The 19,068-nt window shown below is 48.5% G+C and overlaps 1 protein-coding gene across 1 annotated transcript in view; it reads right to left on the reverse strand.

Moving 5' to 3' along the window:
• Kiaa1755 (KIAA1755 ortholog) overlaps positions 1 to 4,760 on the reverse strand; it is a 42,476-nt gene extending 37,716 nt beyond the window's left edge. Inside the window, exon 1 of the mRNA XM_059258969.1 lies at positions 4,732 to 4,760. Within this exon, the coding sequence (XP_059114952.1) occupies positions 4,732 to 4,760 (29 nt within the window). The remainder of the gene's footprint in view (positions 1 to 4,731) is intronic.
• Between the last annotated feature and the right edge of the window lie 14,308 nt (positions 4,761 to 19,068).

The following is a 19,068-nucleotide window of genomic DNA, read 5'->3' on the forward strand; positions in this document are numbered from 1 at the left end:
GCCCCGCTCTCCCTCCAGAGTCTCCACTCAAGACTGCCGAGTCAGAACTGGCTTCTTGTCCCTATCTGCAAGTCATTTTGTCACCTGAGCCTCAGTTTCTTGACCTGTAAAATGGGGAGGTGGTGGAGACGACGCTGGTGAGGACAGCATCCTGGAATTGGGAAGCAGAGGTCAATATTGGTCCTGACAGTCCAATCTCAGGCTTGGGGTGGTGACTAACACAGCCGTCAAGAACTTGAAGATCCCATGACAGAGACCCAATTGCTGTGAGGCAGAGCGTCCCAGACACCCACCCTGCCGGTGCCTTGACCTAGCACCCCCCGGTCTCTGGAACCAAGCATGAAGGGAGAAGGTGTGTTGTTTAAAAGCCCCGACCCAACGTGCTCTGTACTCGGTTTCCTGTGGGATGGCTCTGGAGTTAACCGTTTATTATCAAACACTGTGCCAAGTGCTGAGCCGGAACAAAAGCGACAACCTGTCCTGGGGACTGGGGGTGTCTTCTACCGGGAATGGACAAGAAAGAGAGGAACATCATGATGATGATGATGATGATGATGATGATGATGATGATGATGATAATCGAGAGTTAACTGCTGAGAAGGAACGGAATTGATCAGGAATCCAGCGAAGAGGAGATTTGACTGCTCTTCTGGAGGACCCAGGTTTTATTCCCAGCACCCACAGGGCAGTTCACAACCATCTTTGACTATTAGTCCTAGGGGTCCAACGCCCTCTTTTGGCCTCAAAGGGCCCCAGAAACACACATAGTGCCCAGATACACACAGAGACAAAACACTCACACACGTTATAAAACAAGAGTGGCCAGACTGAGTGGATGGGGGGGGGGGGGGCAGCAGTAAGATGGAGTTATAGACCGTGAGAACAGCACACGTAAAACCTCCAAGGCAGTGCTGAGCTTAAACAATGGGGACAAGTGAGCAGAGAACAGAGCGGATGAGTGTGGTGACAAGGTTTTCACCATGTCCCACATGGCACACAGTCATGTCCCACCCCACACTGGTGACTCTTGAAAGAACCTGAGTTAGGAACCATCCCATCTTGTTTCATACTTTTGACAAACCCCCTCCATGCCCCTCAGGCCTCTCTTTATTGCTGTTGGATTAGTAACCCTCCAGTAGTTTCACTATGCTGTGGAGTTCTAAGTGTCCCCTTGGGGACGTTGCTTAAACACCAGATAACCCCTCCCTAAGAGGCAAGAGGCAGACTAGACGGGTGGTTTTGTTGTTGTTGTTTTGTTTTGTTTTTTGAGACAGGGTCTTGTGCCTCCCAGCCTGGTCTAGAATTCTGTGCATAGCTGAGGGTGACCTTGAACTTGTGGTCCTTCTGCCTCTAACCTCCCAAGTTCTGGGATTACAGGCCTGCAGCACCACATTGTGTTTTATGTGGTTTTGGGGCTTTATACATGCTAGGCAAGGAGTCTACCAGTAGCCCTAACCTAGGAACGCATTTATTCGGGAGAAAATGGCCTTTGGTGTAGGAGGCAGAATTCAGCTAGGTGGTGGGGGTTGTGAGTTCTGCACAACAATGAGACAGAATGAACACGATGGTCAGTTTTCCAGGATCACAGGAAGCAGAAAGGATTCTGAATTATTTAAGCAGAGAAAAATGGATTGAAAAGGTCTCAGGTTCTCACAGAGCTTGTGAGAAATCTGGAGTCCCTCTTCTGGGAAGCAGGGGAGCAAATATACTCCAGGAGTCTCACTGTTGGAGATGATCTAGAAGCCTCTGAAAACCAGTGGGATTACTTCAAGCCGTGAGCACACTAAAATATAACTTTCTGCTCATCAGACACTTTTGCAAGTAAGCTACAGGACAAGTCCAGCCACTGGCATCATTTTACAGATGAAGAGCCTGAGGCAGAGTCAGGCAGGGTAGAAAGCTGCATTCCTGGACTGAACAAGGCCGTCTATTCTAGAAATCACATCATTAACTACCTTGGTGTGCTGCCTGAATGAATCCCAGACATTCCTCTTGCTTGGGTCACTGTTCTAAAGCCTTACAAGGACAATCTAATCAGGCCATGCCTACGTGTGCCCAGAATCCAGTAGGGTTATCCATCTGATTAAGAGCTGGTCACCCAAGAGGACCTCTAAATGGAAGCACCAGTGCAGTCCACTGCTGGGCCTCTCAGCATCCTTCATACCCTATGCCCATGTATGCTCTTTCAAAAATGTGCTGTACTGATGTACTGATTGGGTGTAACAATTTGACAGGCACCCAAGGGTGTGTCTGCTCATGCGTGCATTTCTGTTTGTGCACACATGTGTGCACGTGCACACACTTACATGGTCTGAGCCCGTAGAATGCCCTTCTGAGCCCCAGATTCCTTTCTTGTGTGCAGAATCCCACTTCTCCCAGGACTGCTATAGGGCTTCATCAAGCACGCAAATGTTAAGGGCTCTGTTCAGTGCCAAGAACAAAGGAGAATTCAGTATTTAGACATAAAGAAGTGTGGCTTGTGCAGGGACCAATGGTTGTGAAAACCAACCCCCAAATATCCAAACTCTTGGGCTGGACTTGGTCCCTCTGGACTTTCCAGGGGATTCCCAAGGGTTGATTAAGTATTCACATCCTCTCCCTTCAGCCAAAGGGTAACTGAACCATGTCCAATTGCTAAGCTAGACTTGGAGAAACCAAACCCACCCCCACTCATGTCTGACATCTGTTGGAGGATGGGAGGTGACATGGGAAGAGTTTCTATTGCTAATTCCTTGGGTGGTCCTGAGAAGATCGCATCCCACCCGGAGCCAGAGTTTCCTCAGTGGGCAATGGAGTTTCCAGATGCTCCTGGCAGGGAACTGTGGGAATCTCCTGAGATACTTCAATGGAAGGGTGAAAACCAAGCCTCGGTTATGAGAAGTCTTAAGCGACTGAGAGTTCTGCCTGTGACCTTGAGACTTTTGGGGCCAGGTGCTATGACACCTCTCCAAGAGGGACAGGCTCATCTTGAGAAAAGGGAGTTGCCAAATTTAGGGGGAATGTCATGGGATTCAGAATTTATTAACTCCTTTACTAAATATTTGTTCCTATTGTAAGGATGCCAGACACTTGGCACTCGTCTATGTGCTTACCCTTCCCTGTCCACGACAGACATTACTAATCAATCACACAACTTCCAGTAGAACATAGAGGCAGCTGCAGAATCCTCCTCAATATACAGCACAAGCAGCTGCCACCAGTCAGCACAGTGATCGTGAATCTGACATTCATTTGTCATCTGTGGTCTGAAACATTAGTGTGGGTTGATATGGAGAAAGACACCACGGGTTCCCAAGGCTAAAGTTTTGGCTCTGAGTCTTGCCTTAAATCCTCTGATAGATTGGGAGTGTGACTCAGTGGTGGAGTACTTGCCTGGCATGTGTGAGGAAGCCCTGCATTCTATCCCCAGCATAGCAAAGGCAGATACAAGTCATATATCTAGGGCCCCTGTGAGAAGGAGGAGATATTATTTCAGTGGCAAATATAATCCATGGAGACCCCCTCAATAAGAGCCAGAGTCCTGGCAACCTTCAGGATAAGCTTTGTGGGCAGCCCACCATGAACATTTTCCCTGGTACATTTTCTGTGGCTGCAACACAATACCCTGAGGCAGAACAGTTTATGAAGAAAAGAGGTTTATTCAGCTCTTCAAGAGCTGGTGTTGAGATTTCAAGATAATGCAAGTGTTGACTATAGCAGACACCAGAGAAAAGTATGACAGGCAGGTGGGGCAGCGTGTGCCATGTGACAGGGAGTGTGAGTTTTCTCCTGGGAGGCATGAGAAATTGGGGAGGAACTAAAGAAGGGTTGCCCTGAGATCCCTCTAACCGCTGGGTGGGGGAGGTATTAGAAGGCAGTGGGGGTTGCTCTGGGGCCAGAAACCATCAGCCCCAGGATGGTGGATCCCACAGGCTCTGAGGGTTGTTAGGTAGTCCCGGCACTTCCTCAGCCTCTACCCTTGGGTCCTATACCCTGTAACTTCTCTTTCCCTTCAAGCCCAGTGCTGTCTGTCATTATTGGAGGACAGACCCTATGGCTGATACACACAATGGCCACGGACTCCTAGGGCCTGAAGGTGGTGGCCCTCTTCATCTGGAGAGGCAGCTATGAGCTGCCAGCTGAGGGAGAGAGAACAGCTGCCCTGCCCACCCTGAGCACTACTTAGGGCTTCCTGCTTTCCCACATTGCCCTCCCCTGTTCCAGAAGATCACCTTTTCACAATACCTACTCCTCCTTGGAGGACCAAGACCTCTGGGAAGCCCTGCCTAGCGGCGGCGTCACTGCTCAAGGTTTTTCACTCACCCCCTCAGGAGTTCACCTTCTGTTGTGGGAGGCTACCTCAGGCATGGCTGAGCTGTGGACACAAACATAGTTGGCGTCTAGAGGAGGGAACCCAATCACACCCCCACGGGGTCAAGTCAGAGAAGATTTTTCAGAGAAAAGGACACTTGCCCTAGGGTTTTGAATGAGAAATGTAAGTTCGCTATGGGGAGAAAGATGAAAAGACACGTGAAGCCAAGGACACAATGTATGAGGCTGGTCATTGCTAGCCATTTCTCTAAGGTTGGAAAGGGGCTCTGTGCCCGTAAATGTTTGTTGAATGAATGTTTGAGGGGAAGACAGAACTCTGGTGTGGCTGCATCAGAGTTTCAAGACAGGCAGTGGATCAAACCAGGCAAACAGAAAGTTAAAAAGATTATCAAAACTTGGGGCACCTGCTCTCCAGCTCACCAGAGCTCACTGTTCATCTGCTCATTCATGTGGCCCCCTGCACCCAGTGGACATCAGAATTGCACCACTGATTCCACATGATCTGCTCTTGCAGAGTCTGGACTATTTATGAACTGTTCTCAGGGCCAGGCAAACAGCCGGTGCTCAATAAATGTTTGCCTAGTAGGTGGATGAATAGCATGGTGATTTTAAAACGTGCTGTGGTACTTTGAATGTAATTGCTCCCCATAAGCTCAAAAGGAGTGGCACTATTAGGAGGCGTGGCTTTGTTGCAATAGGTATGGTCTTGTTAGAGAAAGTGTGTCACGGTGGGAGTGGGCTTTGAGGTCTCATATATCTTCAAGCCATGCCCAGTGTCCCAGACCACGTTCTGTTGCCTATGGATCAAGATGTAGGACTCTCAGCTCCTTCTCCAGCATCATGCCTGCCTGCATGCCATGATGTCCCACCATGATAATGGATTGAACCTCTGAAAATGTAAGCCACCCCAAGTAAGTGTTTTTCCTTTATAAGAGTTGCCATAGTCATGGTATGTAGTTTTTTGTTTTTGTTTCTCTTTGTTCTTTGGGGGGCCTGCTACCCAGCTCCCAAATAAACACATGGAGCCTTATTTTTTCTTATGAATGTTCTGCCTTAGCTTGGCTTATTTCTAGCCAACTTTTCTTAACTTATCCTCTCTACCTTTTGCCTCTGGGATTTTACCTTTCTCTGTTTCTGATATCTTTTCTTTCCTTCTTATTCCATGTCTGGCTGTGTAGCTGGATGGCTGGTCCCCAGCATCCTCCTCTCCTCCTCTTTCTCTGACTCCTCAATTCCACATTCTTCTCCTTCTATTTATTCTCTCTGCCTGCCAGCCCTGCCTACACTTTCTCCTGCCTAGCTATTGGCTGTTCAACTCTTTATTAGACCAATCAGGTGTTTTAGACAGGCAACGTAACACAGCTTCACAGAGTTAAACAAATGCAACAAAATAGTGAAACACATCTTTGTACCATTAAATAAATAATCCACAGCATGAACAAATGTAACACATCTTAAAATAATATTCCACAACAATGGTGTCTCTTCGCAGCAATAGAAATCCTAACTAAGATAATGCTTACAAATTCCTTACTCTTCTCACTGAGGGCAGAAGCCCCTCAATATGGACTAGACTTTGAGACTCAAGTGGAGAACTCACCATGAATGAAGGTGAGGTGTGACTTCCAAGACAATGTCGTAAAAGACAATGTGGCTCTGTCTTGCTGCTTTTCTGGTGATGTGCCACAGGAACACCAACATCACGTGGGTAGAACACTCAAGCATCCCTGTGGACATGCTCAGATGAGGAGGGCTGAGGACTGCTGCTATTGGTCAGCACCCAAGGGCCATCTTCCCTAGGTCCTCATCCTAGGGAAACCTTTGAGTGGTTGCATCCCAAGATGGCAACCTGACTGCCACTCCATGCATGACCCTGGGCCAGGGCCACCCCATGAAGCTGCTCCCGAAAACTCAGTCCACAGAAACTCCAGGAACAAGAAAAGTTTACTGTTATTCCACATTGAGCTGTGAGAGAGCTCATACAGTATTAACAGATTAGCAATGGAGATGGATGGGTGGGTGAGTAGATGGATAGATGGGTAGTGGATGGACTTATATATAGGTGGAAGTAGATGAGTGGGTGAATAGTGGCCAGTGGATGGATGGATGGATGGATAGGTAGGTTGGTGGATGGATTGGTAGATAGATGGATGAATGGATGTTCAGATAAATGGATAGGTGGGTTGGTGGATGGGTGAATGGATAGTAGATGGATAGACACATTGACAGGTGTGTAGATAGTAGATGAGTGGCTGGGTGGAAAGAAGAGTGGATGAATGAGCAGATTGGTTGGTGGATAGATAGATGAGTAGATAGTGAATGGATAAGTGGGTAAGTGGGTAGATAGATGAATGGATGGACAGACAGGTTGGTGAATGAATGGGTGGGTAGGTTAGTGGATAGATGAGTAATGAATAGTTAGGTAGATGGATAGGATAGATGATGGATGGATGGATAGATGGATGGATGGGTAATGAATGGGTGAATATGTGGGTAGATAGATGGGTAGATGGGTGAACATGTGGACACATGGATGGATGGATGGGTGGATGGATGGATGGATGGATGGATGGATGGATGGATGGATGGATGGGTAGATTCGTGGATAGATGAGTAGTGGGTGGATAGGTAGATGGGTGGGTGGGTGGATGGGTAAGAATGCATTAGGTAGTGTTAGAAGTTCTATTGGCAAAGTACGAGGGTTCCAATCCTGACAAGTTTACTGCCTTGGAAATCTGGAAGGAGTTTATCATCCTGGAGTGCCATGGTCACCCAGGCAGCCAAGCAGGGGAGAACAGAGCTGATGACTTTGAACCAAGAGGGCCACAGGAAACCCTGTGTGTCCCACCCCAGCTTTCTCCAGCAGCCCTGTTCCCCACTTCTCCCAATGGTCCTGGCTCCGCCATTCCTCAGCCAAGCTGGCCTCTGACTCCTGCAGGAAGTCAGGACTCCAGCGTTTCTCAGAGGCTGCGTCATGCTCCTAACTCAGAGCGTTCTTTGTGTGTGTGTGTGTGTGTGTGTGTGTGTGTGTGTGTGTGTGTGTGCGCGCGCGCGCGCGCGCGCGCGTGGTGGGAGGGCAGTTTGGCTCTCTGTGGGGAGTGGAGTCAGGAGAACTCAGGACAGGACTGGTTGCATTCAAGGACCAAAAAGAAGGGAAGTGAGAAGCTGTGACCCTGTGCAGAGAGTCTGCTGAATCCAAAGATGTGGTGGGCAGCCACAGCTACCACCTTCCAAAGGGCTCTGAAGCGAGCCCAAGATTCCGGAAACCTGGAGCTATTTGGGATTACCTAGCATGTGTCTTGGGACACACACACAGAGAAGGCTTAATGTAAACCCAGACCACACTGACACGCTATACCTCTTCCAGCATGCTGGCAGAGGTTCCAAATCCTGGCATTGGGCACCATCACACTGTGTTGGTGGCTGTGTTAGACCTGTGTGAAAGGCTTAGCCTCCAGCTTGGTGCTGCTATGTGTGGTATAGTCTTTAGGAAGTGTGGTAGTTTGAAAAAGAATGACCCCACAGGCTCGTATATTTTAATGGTTGGTCCCTATACTGTTTGGGGAAGGATTAGGAGGTGTGGCCTTGTTGGAGGGGGTGTGTCACTGGAGGGAGTGGGCTTTGATGTTTCAAAAGCTCATGCCAGCCCCCGCCCTCTGCCTCCAACTTTTGAATCAGGATGTAAACTCTCAGCTACTGCTCAAGTGCCATGTCTGTCTGTCTGCCCACCACCGTGCTCCCCACCACAATGTTCATGGACTCACCTGAAACTGTAAGAAAGCCACTAAATGCTTTCTTTTATAAGTGGCCTTGGTCATGGTGACTCTTCACAGCAATAGAACAGTGACTAAGATGGGAGGTGAGGATCTGAAGGGCCTGAGGTCACAGAAGGCATATCCTGGAAGGGAATCCAATCTCTTCTCCCTCTCCCCCTCCCTCCTCTCCTCTCTTTCGCTGCTCTCATGAGATGAGCAGCTTGCCTTTACCACCGGATGCCCTCTGCCACTGGGTTCCTCTTCACCACAAGCCCAAAGGCAACCCGGCCAGATGACTGTGGACTGGAATTCTGAAAACAGGAGCCAAATAAACCTCCTCTCTGCCTTTTATCCTTCTCTCTGACTTTGTTACAGTAGCAGAAGTCTGACTAAAGTCCTGGGAGTGCATCATAAAGGAAACAATCTAACAAAACAGTAGACACATTTGCCCCCCACCCCCTTTCTGTCCTTTTACTTCTAGGTTACATTCTAACAAAATAATTCTTCAAATATAAAAAAGTCTGGCACACAGTTTATTCCCTGAATTTATAGTAGCAACATGTTGGAAATACTCAGATGTCCGTTTGTTAGTACTTTTCTTGTGGCTGTGACCAAATACACTTAAGACACCACTTATGGTAGGCAGGACTCATGGTTCTACAGGACATGGCCCTTCTTGTGGGGAAAGCCTGGTGGCCAAAGGCAGAGGCACAAAGTGAATGCTTCTTACCTGGAGCCAGGCAGAGAATATGTCCGGACTCAGCTCGCTTTCTCCTTTTCACCCTTAAATTCCACCCAGGCCCTCAGCCCACCGGTCAGAGCAACCCACATGCATGGAAGGTCTTTCCCCTTCAACTAATCCTCCCCCAAAATACCCTCATGGACACACCCAGAGGGATGCCTCAGTCTCTTAAGTGAGTATCACCCCAGTCAAGTTGACAGTGAAAATTAACCATGACACTACTGATAGGTGACACACAGGAGATCTTAGGTAGCCATACAAGCAAGAGGATCTCTATACACTTGTGTTCAGTGATTTCTAGTGGTTATTAATAAGCAAAAAGTAAAATATAAGGGTATGCTACCTTTCATTTAAGAAAGCAGAATGGGGTCTGAAGAGGTAGCTCAGCAGTTAGGAGCACTTGATGCTCCTCTAGAGGACCCAAGCTCATTGCCAGTACCCACATTAGGCAGCTCACAAGCACTGTTAACTCCAGCTCCAGGAGATTTGACTCCCTCTTCTGGCCTCCACAGGCACTGCACTCATGTGGCACACACACACACACACACACACACACACACACACCATATTACACACACACTAAAATGAATCTTTAAAGAAAGATAATTTAATAAAGAAAACATGACAGGCAGTGGTGGCACACACCTTTAATCCCGGCACTTGGGAGGCAGAGGCCAGGGCTACACAGACAGAGAAACCTTGTCTCAAAAGAAAAAAAAATCAAAAAGAAATTAAGCCAGGCAGTGGTGGCACCCACCTCTAATCCCAGCACTTGAGAGGCAGAAGCAGGAGGATCTCTGTGTTTGAGGCCAGGCTAATCTATAGAGAGAGTTCCAGGATGCCCAGGGCTACCCAGAGAAACCCTGTCTTGAAAAGACAAACAAACAAAAAGAAAGCACACATATTAACTTAATTATGCAAAAGAAAAGAAACTGAGAAAGGCCGCTCCTACAGAGTCAGAGGGAGTGTGCTCTGGAAGGAAGACGTGGAAATGAGTTTTCTCTGGGAATGTTTAGATGGCCCTGAGTTTTAACCATGTAAGCATTTTACGTGGCCCAGAAAACTAGATAAGAGGGCAAAAGCATACACCTCAAACTTGTAAACAAGAAGACAGACATAAGCTCATCTGCATATCAAATTGATAGTATCAATGAGTTGGGCATGAGGCAGATGCACCTGAAATACCAGTACCCAGGAGGTGGAGGCCGGAGAACTGAGAGTTCAAGGTCAGCCCAAGCTATGTAACGAGAGTCTGTCTCCAAAACAAGAACAATAACAACAAAACAGTATTAATTACCTTTGCCTTCCTATGGCCTGTGCCTGACAGAATCACCCCAAGAGAAAGTTATGTGGGCTCAGGGTTTCATGGAACTTCAGGCCATTATGGTAGGGAAGGTATGGCTTTAGAACCACCGCAGGACACCCCAGGCCTCTTCCCTGAAGTGTTAAAAGCTGGACTGATGCTGTTCATGCTGTGACTTTCAGGATGGGAACAGGGTGTGGCCAGCACATGCTGGGACCTCAGCCTCCCACACTGAGAGCTCAGCTCCAGCTGGAGGGCCAACCTATCTGGTACAGCCACCACCTCAGCTCTCAAGGTTTCCTTTCCTTCATCTTCAGCCCAGGCAGGAAGGGCATACTCTCCTCTCAGTCTGTGCCTCCTCCTTTGGATGCCCCTGGGGTGGTCCTCCAGAGCCCTGGGTGCTGCTTCCACCCTTGGGTCCTGATAAGGCACTATCTCAGGACTGCATTTTAGGAAGAGGTCTGAGAAGTCACCGGCTGCTCACAGGAGTGACCGGCCTACAAGGTACTCTGCATGCATGCACTGTATGGTGGGTGCTCTGCATGCATGCACTGTATGGTGTTCTGCATGCCTGCACTGTACGGTGCTCTGCATGCCTGCACTGTATGGTGCTCTGCATGCATGCACTGTCTCTCAGCAAGGTTAGATCACGGGACCTAAGGCCAGAAACCGTGGAGGCTATTGTGGTTTTGGAGATAGGGTCTCACCATGTGCTCTGGGCTGGCCTCAAACTCACTGTACAGTCCAGGCTAGTCTCTTTGTGATTCTCCTACTTTAACTCCTTCAGTGCTGGGGTTATAGATGCATATGACAATCTCAGCTGGGCACTATATTTGTAATAAACACAGCTGGTCAGTTAGACCACTGACTACACAGTCTGAGAAACACTGGGACCCAGAGAAGGACAGAGACCTGCTTAGGATCATGGACAAAGAGCTGCGGCTGGGCTCAGGCCAATTCACTCATTGATTCATTCATTCATTGACAGATATACATTCATTCATTGACAGATTCATTCGTTCGTTCATTGATGAAACCATTCCCCAGTGCTGACTTCACCAGGTGCTTCACTAAGGGTGTCCCAGAGAGGGGTGTGTGTAGGTGCAAAGATCCTGAGGTAAGAGTGAAATGAGACTGAGGAAGGCCTGTAAGAGTGAGTTGCAGAGGCCCTTGGGTGACATGCTAAGAATGTTGTCTTTTCTACTTTTAATAAAGTATAAGAAGTTACCAAAGGTCTGGGCTTGAAAGGAACATGGTCAAATTCAGAATCCAAAATTCTCTGACTAGGGTGTGGAAAATGGAGCAGGCAGAAGCCAATGAGAAGGCTGCAAAGGTCCAGACAGAAGGTGATGGTGGCCTGAACTGTGGATGCGGCCAGGGGCCAGGTGTAGGAGATGGAGCTAACTATGGGCGCCATATTCCCAGGGCCAGATCACTTGCTTTTGCTGAGCAGAAAGAAGAGTGAAGAGTGTTGAGTAGAGGCAGGTCTACTGAGGTGGAGGAGCAGGCTGGGGAGGGGAGTGATGGGGCTTTTGTGGGTTGTCTCTATCATGGACATGATAATTCAGAATGCTGGAGAGATCCAAGCTACAGAGAAGTCCCACCATGTTGGGCCTGGGGAGAGGACCTGGCCCCCTTCTATTCTTGGTGATGATGACTGTTGAGAGGGAAGAGAGGGTGCCCAGGCTGGAAGCCCAGACTGCAGGAAGGGGTTTAAACAATAGAACAGAAGCCCACAGGAAAACGGAGTGGTCGATAGCCTAAGCAGAGTGACTAGAGCCCTTTGGGTAAGGTCACAGAGTGCTTTGGTGGGAGAGCTATGCCCCTAGAGATTCAGAGGCATGGACAGATATGTCCAAAGTACTTTGTCAGCAGTGAGAGGACTTGGGTAGAGCTCATCTCAAGGTGATATGAGGTGGGATCCTGGGTGCCTGGTACCTCTCCAGCTCAGCAGCTTCCCGCAGCAGGGAACTTAGCTTCCCACGGTTTGTAAGGATGGAAGCTTGGAAACAGCTTGGCTGGGTGCTTCTGGCCACAGGCCTCTCTCATGAGGTTGCAGTTAAGATGTTGGCGGACTGCGCTGCCTGCAGGCTTGACAGCTGACAGATCCACTGCCAGCACGACTCCCCTCCATGGCTGAGGGGTGGCGCCTAGCTGGGCAGGAGGCCTCAGTTTCTCCACATAGACCTGGGACTACTGGACTGCTTTGCAGTGTGGCACTGACCTACCTCAAGATAGGATAACTGGAAGCTGCAAGGGTGAAGACCTGACATCTGAAGTCACAGTCTGTGTCTGAAACATTCTAACTGGCTGACTTTAGTCAGCGTGAGAGGGGACTGCCAGGTCCTTTCCCCAGACCAAACACTCCAACCCCTCTTTGTAGCTCAGATCTCGTCACAGCCCCAGATTGTCACCCTAGGAGGACAGAGAAGAAAGGAGGCCATCTTGCACACTGGTTTCCACAAAGAAAATACAAATTAGGCACAGAACAGTCCCTGGCATAGTTACAAGGCCACCCAGCTTCTTTGTGTCTGACAGCTATGGGTTGATGCTTTCCTGGAGTAGATCTGGAAGCCTGGCTTCCACAGTTTTCCTCTCTGTGTCTTCCACAACCACCCCCACCCCTACACACACACACACACACACACACACACACACACACTTTTTTAAGTATCAGATGACCCAGAGCAGTAGCCACTGAGTGTGGAAAGATGTCCTCTTGTGTATTCAAACTACCGCTGTTTACTGAATTCCGTCTGTGGGGCAGACAGGCTTTCTGGAACAGGAAATGGAGCGATGAGGAGAGCAACACTTGGCCACCCTTGCATGCCAGTTCAGCTTGCCGGGGCTGCCTAACAAAACATCATGGATAAATATTTCTTCCAATACATCTACTTTCTGTAGATCTGAGGGTTAAGGCTTCCGTGTACGAATTATGAGAGAGCAATACAATTCTACCCCTAGAATTGGCCTTCCGGAAGCCAGGGCTTCCAAGCAGTAGTCTCCGGCGTGAGGAGTTACCCACAGCCCTAGACCACCGAGGGAGCCTATAGGCGGGAAGTAGGCCACTGTAGGCCGGAAATGGGCTCTGCAGAATGGAAGCTGAATAAGAAGACAAGTGAAATTCTGAGGGAGTTTGGCTAAAGAATGTCAACCAGAGGGAGACGTGGGACTCGGGAGGTCTCTCTTGACTGTAAGACAGAGAATCCTATAAGCTGAGAAGACTCAAATGCTAAGCAGGAAGGGCTAGCCCCATCTGGAAGCCAGGGCTCTCCTGGCAGTGAGAGACAGGAGGGCTGAGGAGAGAGGCAGGTGTGTGCTCCTGCTGGGGTGAGGTGTTGGCTGACATGAGGTGGGGCGGGAGGGGGATGAAGGTTGACTCAAGGCACAGGGAAACTTGAAGATGGAGGTTACAGCCCACTCTTGGCTTTCGGGCCACCCTCCTTGCAACTCCTGGCCTTCCTTCTCTCTCCCCCCTTCCCACTTCCCATCCCAGAGCCTCTCCTAGAACAAATCTGTAGGACTCTCCCCACGCCAGCTGCCCAGCTGGTCAATGGAAGCTCTGTTCTCCCCGGCTCCCCCTCCATGTCCTCACTGCCGCATGTCAGGGTCAATGCCGTCTTCATGCCTCAGGGAAGTTCTGCTCCCCTCCCCTCCCATCTAGACAATATTTGAGATTCTTGAGAGATCCCATTGCACTTTATCACATCTTTGGGCCCTGCTCCACCCTGTCCTTTAAAAACTCTTCAGGGATGCGCAAGGCTCAGAGAACAAGATCCAAACATCTCAGATTGGCCTCTAGGGCCCCGTGAATCCAGCTTCCTGAGAACTTACTACCTTTTATTAGTGTACATTAACTGCACCAAACGTTGGACTTCACGGTGATATTTGCCGAAGGCCCTTCATGCATTCTACCTGTACTTTGCCTGGTGACACCAGCCTGTGGTGCCAGCTACTCAGAGGGATGAAAAGTCCAGGCTAAACTCCGGCAACCTGTGAGACCCTGTCCCAAAATAAAAAAGTAGAAAGAAGAGAGGGGATGTATTTTATTAGCACAGCTTGCCTACTATGCCCAAGGCCCTGGGTTCTACCTCGGCACCTCATAATGTATATTTTAGAGTAAATAAAATTATTATGGGTACTGGAGGTGTAGCTCAGCTGGTAGAGTGCCTGCTTAGCATGCACCAAGCCCTGAGTTTGGTCTCTAGCACTGCATGAATCAGGCCTGGTCACCCACATCTGTAATCTCAGCACTTAGGGAAGTCAGGAGGAACAAGAAGTTCAAGATTATTCCAAGCTACACAGCAAATCTGAGGCCAGCCTGGGTTACATGAGACATGCCACAGACACAGTGACATGTGGGTATGTACCCCCAGTGCATGGATATGACAGGATATTACATTAACCAAACCTTGCAGCGTACCTACCCTTCCCCTGCCTGCCCAGTGATTGTTCCCAGGAAGTTTATTTGTGGGGGTGACTGAGTGACAACTTGGAGACACTAAGGCCATGGAGAAAGAATGTGTTGCCCACAGGGGGTGGGGTATGCCATGGCATACCCCATGGGAGGCATGAGGTTGGGAAGGCCTGGAGCTGTCATTAGGTTCCACAGGGCAGGTTAGGTGGGAGACAGGGCAGAGCAAGTCCCCGCGAGTAGCTAGAGGAAAGAACCTGCAGGCTCAAGGTCATCTCTAGCTGTCTGCCCCTCCCATCCCTGCTCTGGTGTGGTGTCAGGCAGGCAGATGCTATGGACGAATCAAGGGTGGGCTGCTGAGCACAGGCCTGGGGCCACTTCTCTTTCAAGTGGAAGGTTGACTCCAGCCAGCCTTCTTGTTAATCCAGCCCAGAGCACAAAGCAGCCACTGTTGTTGGTTGTTTGGAGGTTTTTCTTTGTTTGTTTGGTTTTGTTTTGTTTTTACTCTTAGGGGGCTGGCTACCCAGCTTTCAAATAATCACACGGAGACTTATTCTTACTTATGCATGCCTGGCCTTAGCTTGTTGGTTTGTTTCTAGCCAGCTTTTCTAACTTAAATTATTCTGTTTCTCTTTAACTACGGTTTGCCTCTGGGCTTTTTACCATTATTTATTCTATATAACTTTCTTTCCTTACTCTGTGGCTAGCTTGTGGCTGAGTGGCTGGCCTCTGGCGTCACCCTCTCCTTCTCCTTCTCTTGCTGTTCTCTTTCTTCCCTAAATTTCTCCTCCTGTTTATTCTCTCTACCCACCAGCCCCACCTGTTTCTCTCTCCTGCCTAGCTACTGGTCATTCAGCTCTTTATTAGACCAATCAGGTGTTTTAGGCAGGCAAAGTAACCCAGCTTCACAGAGTTAAACAAATGCAACATAAAAGAATGCAACACATCTTTACATCATTAAACAAATATTCCACAGCATAAACAAATGTAACACATCTTAAACTAATATTCCACAACAAGTCACCTCTGCCCAGCCAGCAAGCAAAGTAAACAAACAAATAAAAATCATGAGCCACACAGCCCCTCCCTCCCTCTGCCCATTTGTCTAACCCTCTTCTTTTCTCTATAGTGAGACAGTACATATATATATGTATATATATATACATATATATATATCTTTAGAATGAATGTTCTATGAATGTTCTACTGCTTTGTCTGTCCCCAGGCTTTCTGTAGATGGAATCTGCTGAAGACATCCCTCTGTGATTCACCTTCTGCTTACCACTCTGCAGCTGATATTCACCCATGTAGACACAGGCATCAGGGCCCATTCATGTTCACTGCCGTATAGTGTTTCACTGTCTGTATGTTCCAGGGTATCTACTTGCAGCCGTCAATGGCTTTGGGGGTTCTGTTGGGTAAGCAGAGCTTCCCTGGGTGTTTCTGCATGGGTTGCTGACACACAGCTATGAGAGCTTCCTTTGGGAAGTCTGAGAGGGGCGGTGCCTATGTCCAGATGGTCAAATCCCAACACAATACTTACAGCTCTACTGATAGGTCTGAAATTGCTTCCAGCTTCTCCCGGCCCTTGGCTTGCTGAGTGCTTTCTGACTTCTGGCATGTCCAAAGGTGGTGGGTCTACGATGGTTTCTCCTTGGTCTCTGTCTGCACTCCATGATGGACAGTGAAGGAGAGCATCTTTCTGAGGGCTCATGGATCTTCCCTGCTCTCAGGGTAGATGCCCCCCATGGGTTAGTTCCGTGAGCTGTGAACATCTAAAGTGTGCATCACAGCATCTTCTCGTGATCCTCATCCAGCCTTTCGATGCTTCTCTCCTTCCACCATGTGAGTCCTGGGGATCAAACTCAGGTCATCAGATTTGGCAGCAAGCGCCTTTACCTGCTGAGCCCTCTAGCCAGCCCCCTTCATTCCAGAAGGGTGTTCTCCAATATTTCATCAAAAAGTTGTATAGTTTTACCACTTACATTTAAATCAATAATCCATACACAATGGGTTTTAACAGGCAGTGTGATATGGTGGTCATGTTCATATGAAGAGCTAATTATTCTGGAATTATTGGCTGGAAAGACCAGTTTTCCTTCCAGGACATGCAATGGGAATTGTGTGAAAGCCTTCCACATATGCCCAGGGAGAGGAGCATTATGGGAGGATGACAGAATGAATGGCAGGTAACTCTCTGTCCCAGCAAGCTCATATCTGGGACTTTATCCTCGGGACATAATTGAAAATCTAAACAGATCTGACACAGGGATGCTACTTTAAGAGACAAAACTAGAAGACAATCCAAGAGTGTAGCCAACAAGACAGGATTGTTTAGTGAAGTTTTGTCTCTACACAACTGAACACGGTACATTAATCTAAAAAGAGGTGGATGCTCCACTGTAGTGACATGGAAAAAGCATCAGAAAAAAAAAAAAAAAAACAGATGGAGGAGCCACACAGAGAGAGCAGTCCTCTGTCCTCAACCCAGAGGCATAGTCACACAGTGACAGCGAGAGCTGACAGCACCCCATTGGAAGTGTTTGAATTTTTATGATGCAGTCACCCTAAGGAAAACACAATTCACATTTTTCCTGTTTAAAAAAAATGATCCAGGGGCTGGGGGTAGGGGGTACTCAGTTGATAATGTGCTTGCCTGCACAAGCATGAGCACCTTAGATGGAATCCCCAGAACCAGTAAGAACTGGGCATGGTGACACATGCTTGTAATCCCAGCGCTGGGAAAGCAAAGACAGGTGGGTCCCTGGGACTCACCAGTCGGTCAGCCAGCCCAGTGGAATCCTAAAGTTGCAGGTCAATGAGAGTCCCTGCTGAAAAAATTAGGTGAATGGTATCTGAGGAGGATTGCCCTATGGCTTCTAACACACACAAGAGCACACACACACACACACACACACACACACCCCAGACATGGGTGACCATCTTATAATCCCAGCACTCAGGACACTGAGTCAGGAAGAGTGTGAGTTTGAGGCTGTCCTAGGCTACATAGGGAGACCATGTCTCAACAACAATAAAACAACAACAAAATGATGTTGCATATGCTAAGGGTCGGTCTGCAGGGCCAAATAATACCATTCCTAGATGGTTTCTCAAATAAAATAAGTATGTTCACCTGGAAGCCAGTATGTGACTGTTAGTGCAGCTGTATTTACCCATGTGATGAACACATAAGCAAACACAGTTCCATCCACACACCAGACTCTCACTCTGCAAAGAAACACAGCACTCCTGAGAGATAGAACCCCATAGAGAAGCTCCAGTGTGTGATAGTAAATGGTAGAAGCCAGATCCAAGGGGCTCAGGCTCCATAGTACACTTATATGACATTCTGGAAAGTGCATACTGGTAGGAAAACAAAACATGGACAGGGTGTGGGGTGGAGGAAGTAGTGAACTCTAAAGAGGCACAAGGGGACGTGTGTAAGGTGAAGGTCCTGCTCTGTCTGTGACAATGACCATAGGTTTGGCAAACCTGACAGAATGCAGGATGCTCTGTTCAGTGCCTCTGTAAGTTAAAATAAGCCAATGATGTGTAGCTGGCCTGGAGGAGAAACACGACAGCTAGCCTTTACAGAGTCTGAGGCAGGAGGATTGCAATCTCAAGGTCAGCCTTGGCAATATTGTGAGACAAGATGACGTCTCACATTGTGTGTGTGTGTGTGTGTGTGTGTGTGTGTGTGTGTGTGTGTGTGTCTGTGTCTGTGTCTGTGTGTGTGTGTCTGTGTGTCTGTGTGTCTGTGTGTTGAAAAGGGGGTAAGGATGTAGTTCAATGGAGAATGCATGACTAGAATGTACAACGACCTGGGTTCAATCCCCAGCATGGAAAAAAAAATAACAAATACAAAACCAAAAAAAAAAAAAAAATGTGGAAGCTCAAGAAAAATGTGCCATGTAAGAGCACTTCCTAACGCAGAGTACTTTCAAAGAACTGTCAAGGAAGATCTGTGGCACAACCATGGGAGGGGTAAACTGTGAGCACAAAGGCATGCACACAGAGGCACACCTGGAAAAAGCCTGCAGGACACGCAAAGGGAAGCTGTTCAGCAGTCTGTGTGGACTGACCGAGGCCGTTACTCTTTATTTTCTTTGTCCTCTCTTCCTCACAATGGCCACACTTGGCCCCGGCTTTCCGGACCCACTAGAGTCCAGGACTGATTCAGGGAGGATGGAGGAGGCTGCCCCTCCACAGCCGGGAAAACAGCAGCTGCAGATGAATGCTGGGTCCCACCCTGTCAATGTTTAGTTTCCTCCTGGGCAACAAGGCTGAAGACTGGAAGCATGGACATGAATCCAGGCTCAGAAGACCCTTCAGATGTCCCCAGGCAGCTGGGCTCTCAGAACCCTCCTGGTCAGTGGCTGTTTCTTATGAATGAGCACAAGGAGAGCACTCTCTGCTGTTCACTGGGTCAACTTCCGCTAGTCAACTTAGCTGTGAGGCTCTGTGCCTTGTCGGCATCTAGAACAGTGAGGTAGATACTGTGCCTGTCTCTTTGGGATGTCTTGTATACAGTTTGCACATA

The sequence above is a fragment of the Peromyscus eremicus genome, chromosome 4 (assembly GCF_949786415.1).
Source record: "Peromyscus eremicus chromosome 4, PerEre_H2_v1, whole genome shotgun sequence".
Lineage (NCBI taxonomy): Eukaryota > Metazoa > Chordata > Mammalia > Rodentia > Cricetidae > Peromyscus > Peromyscus eremicus.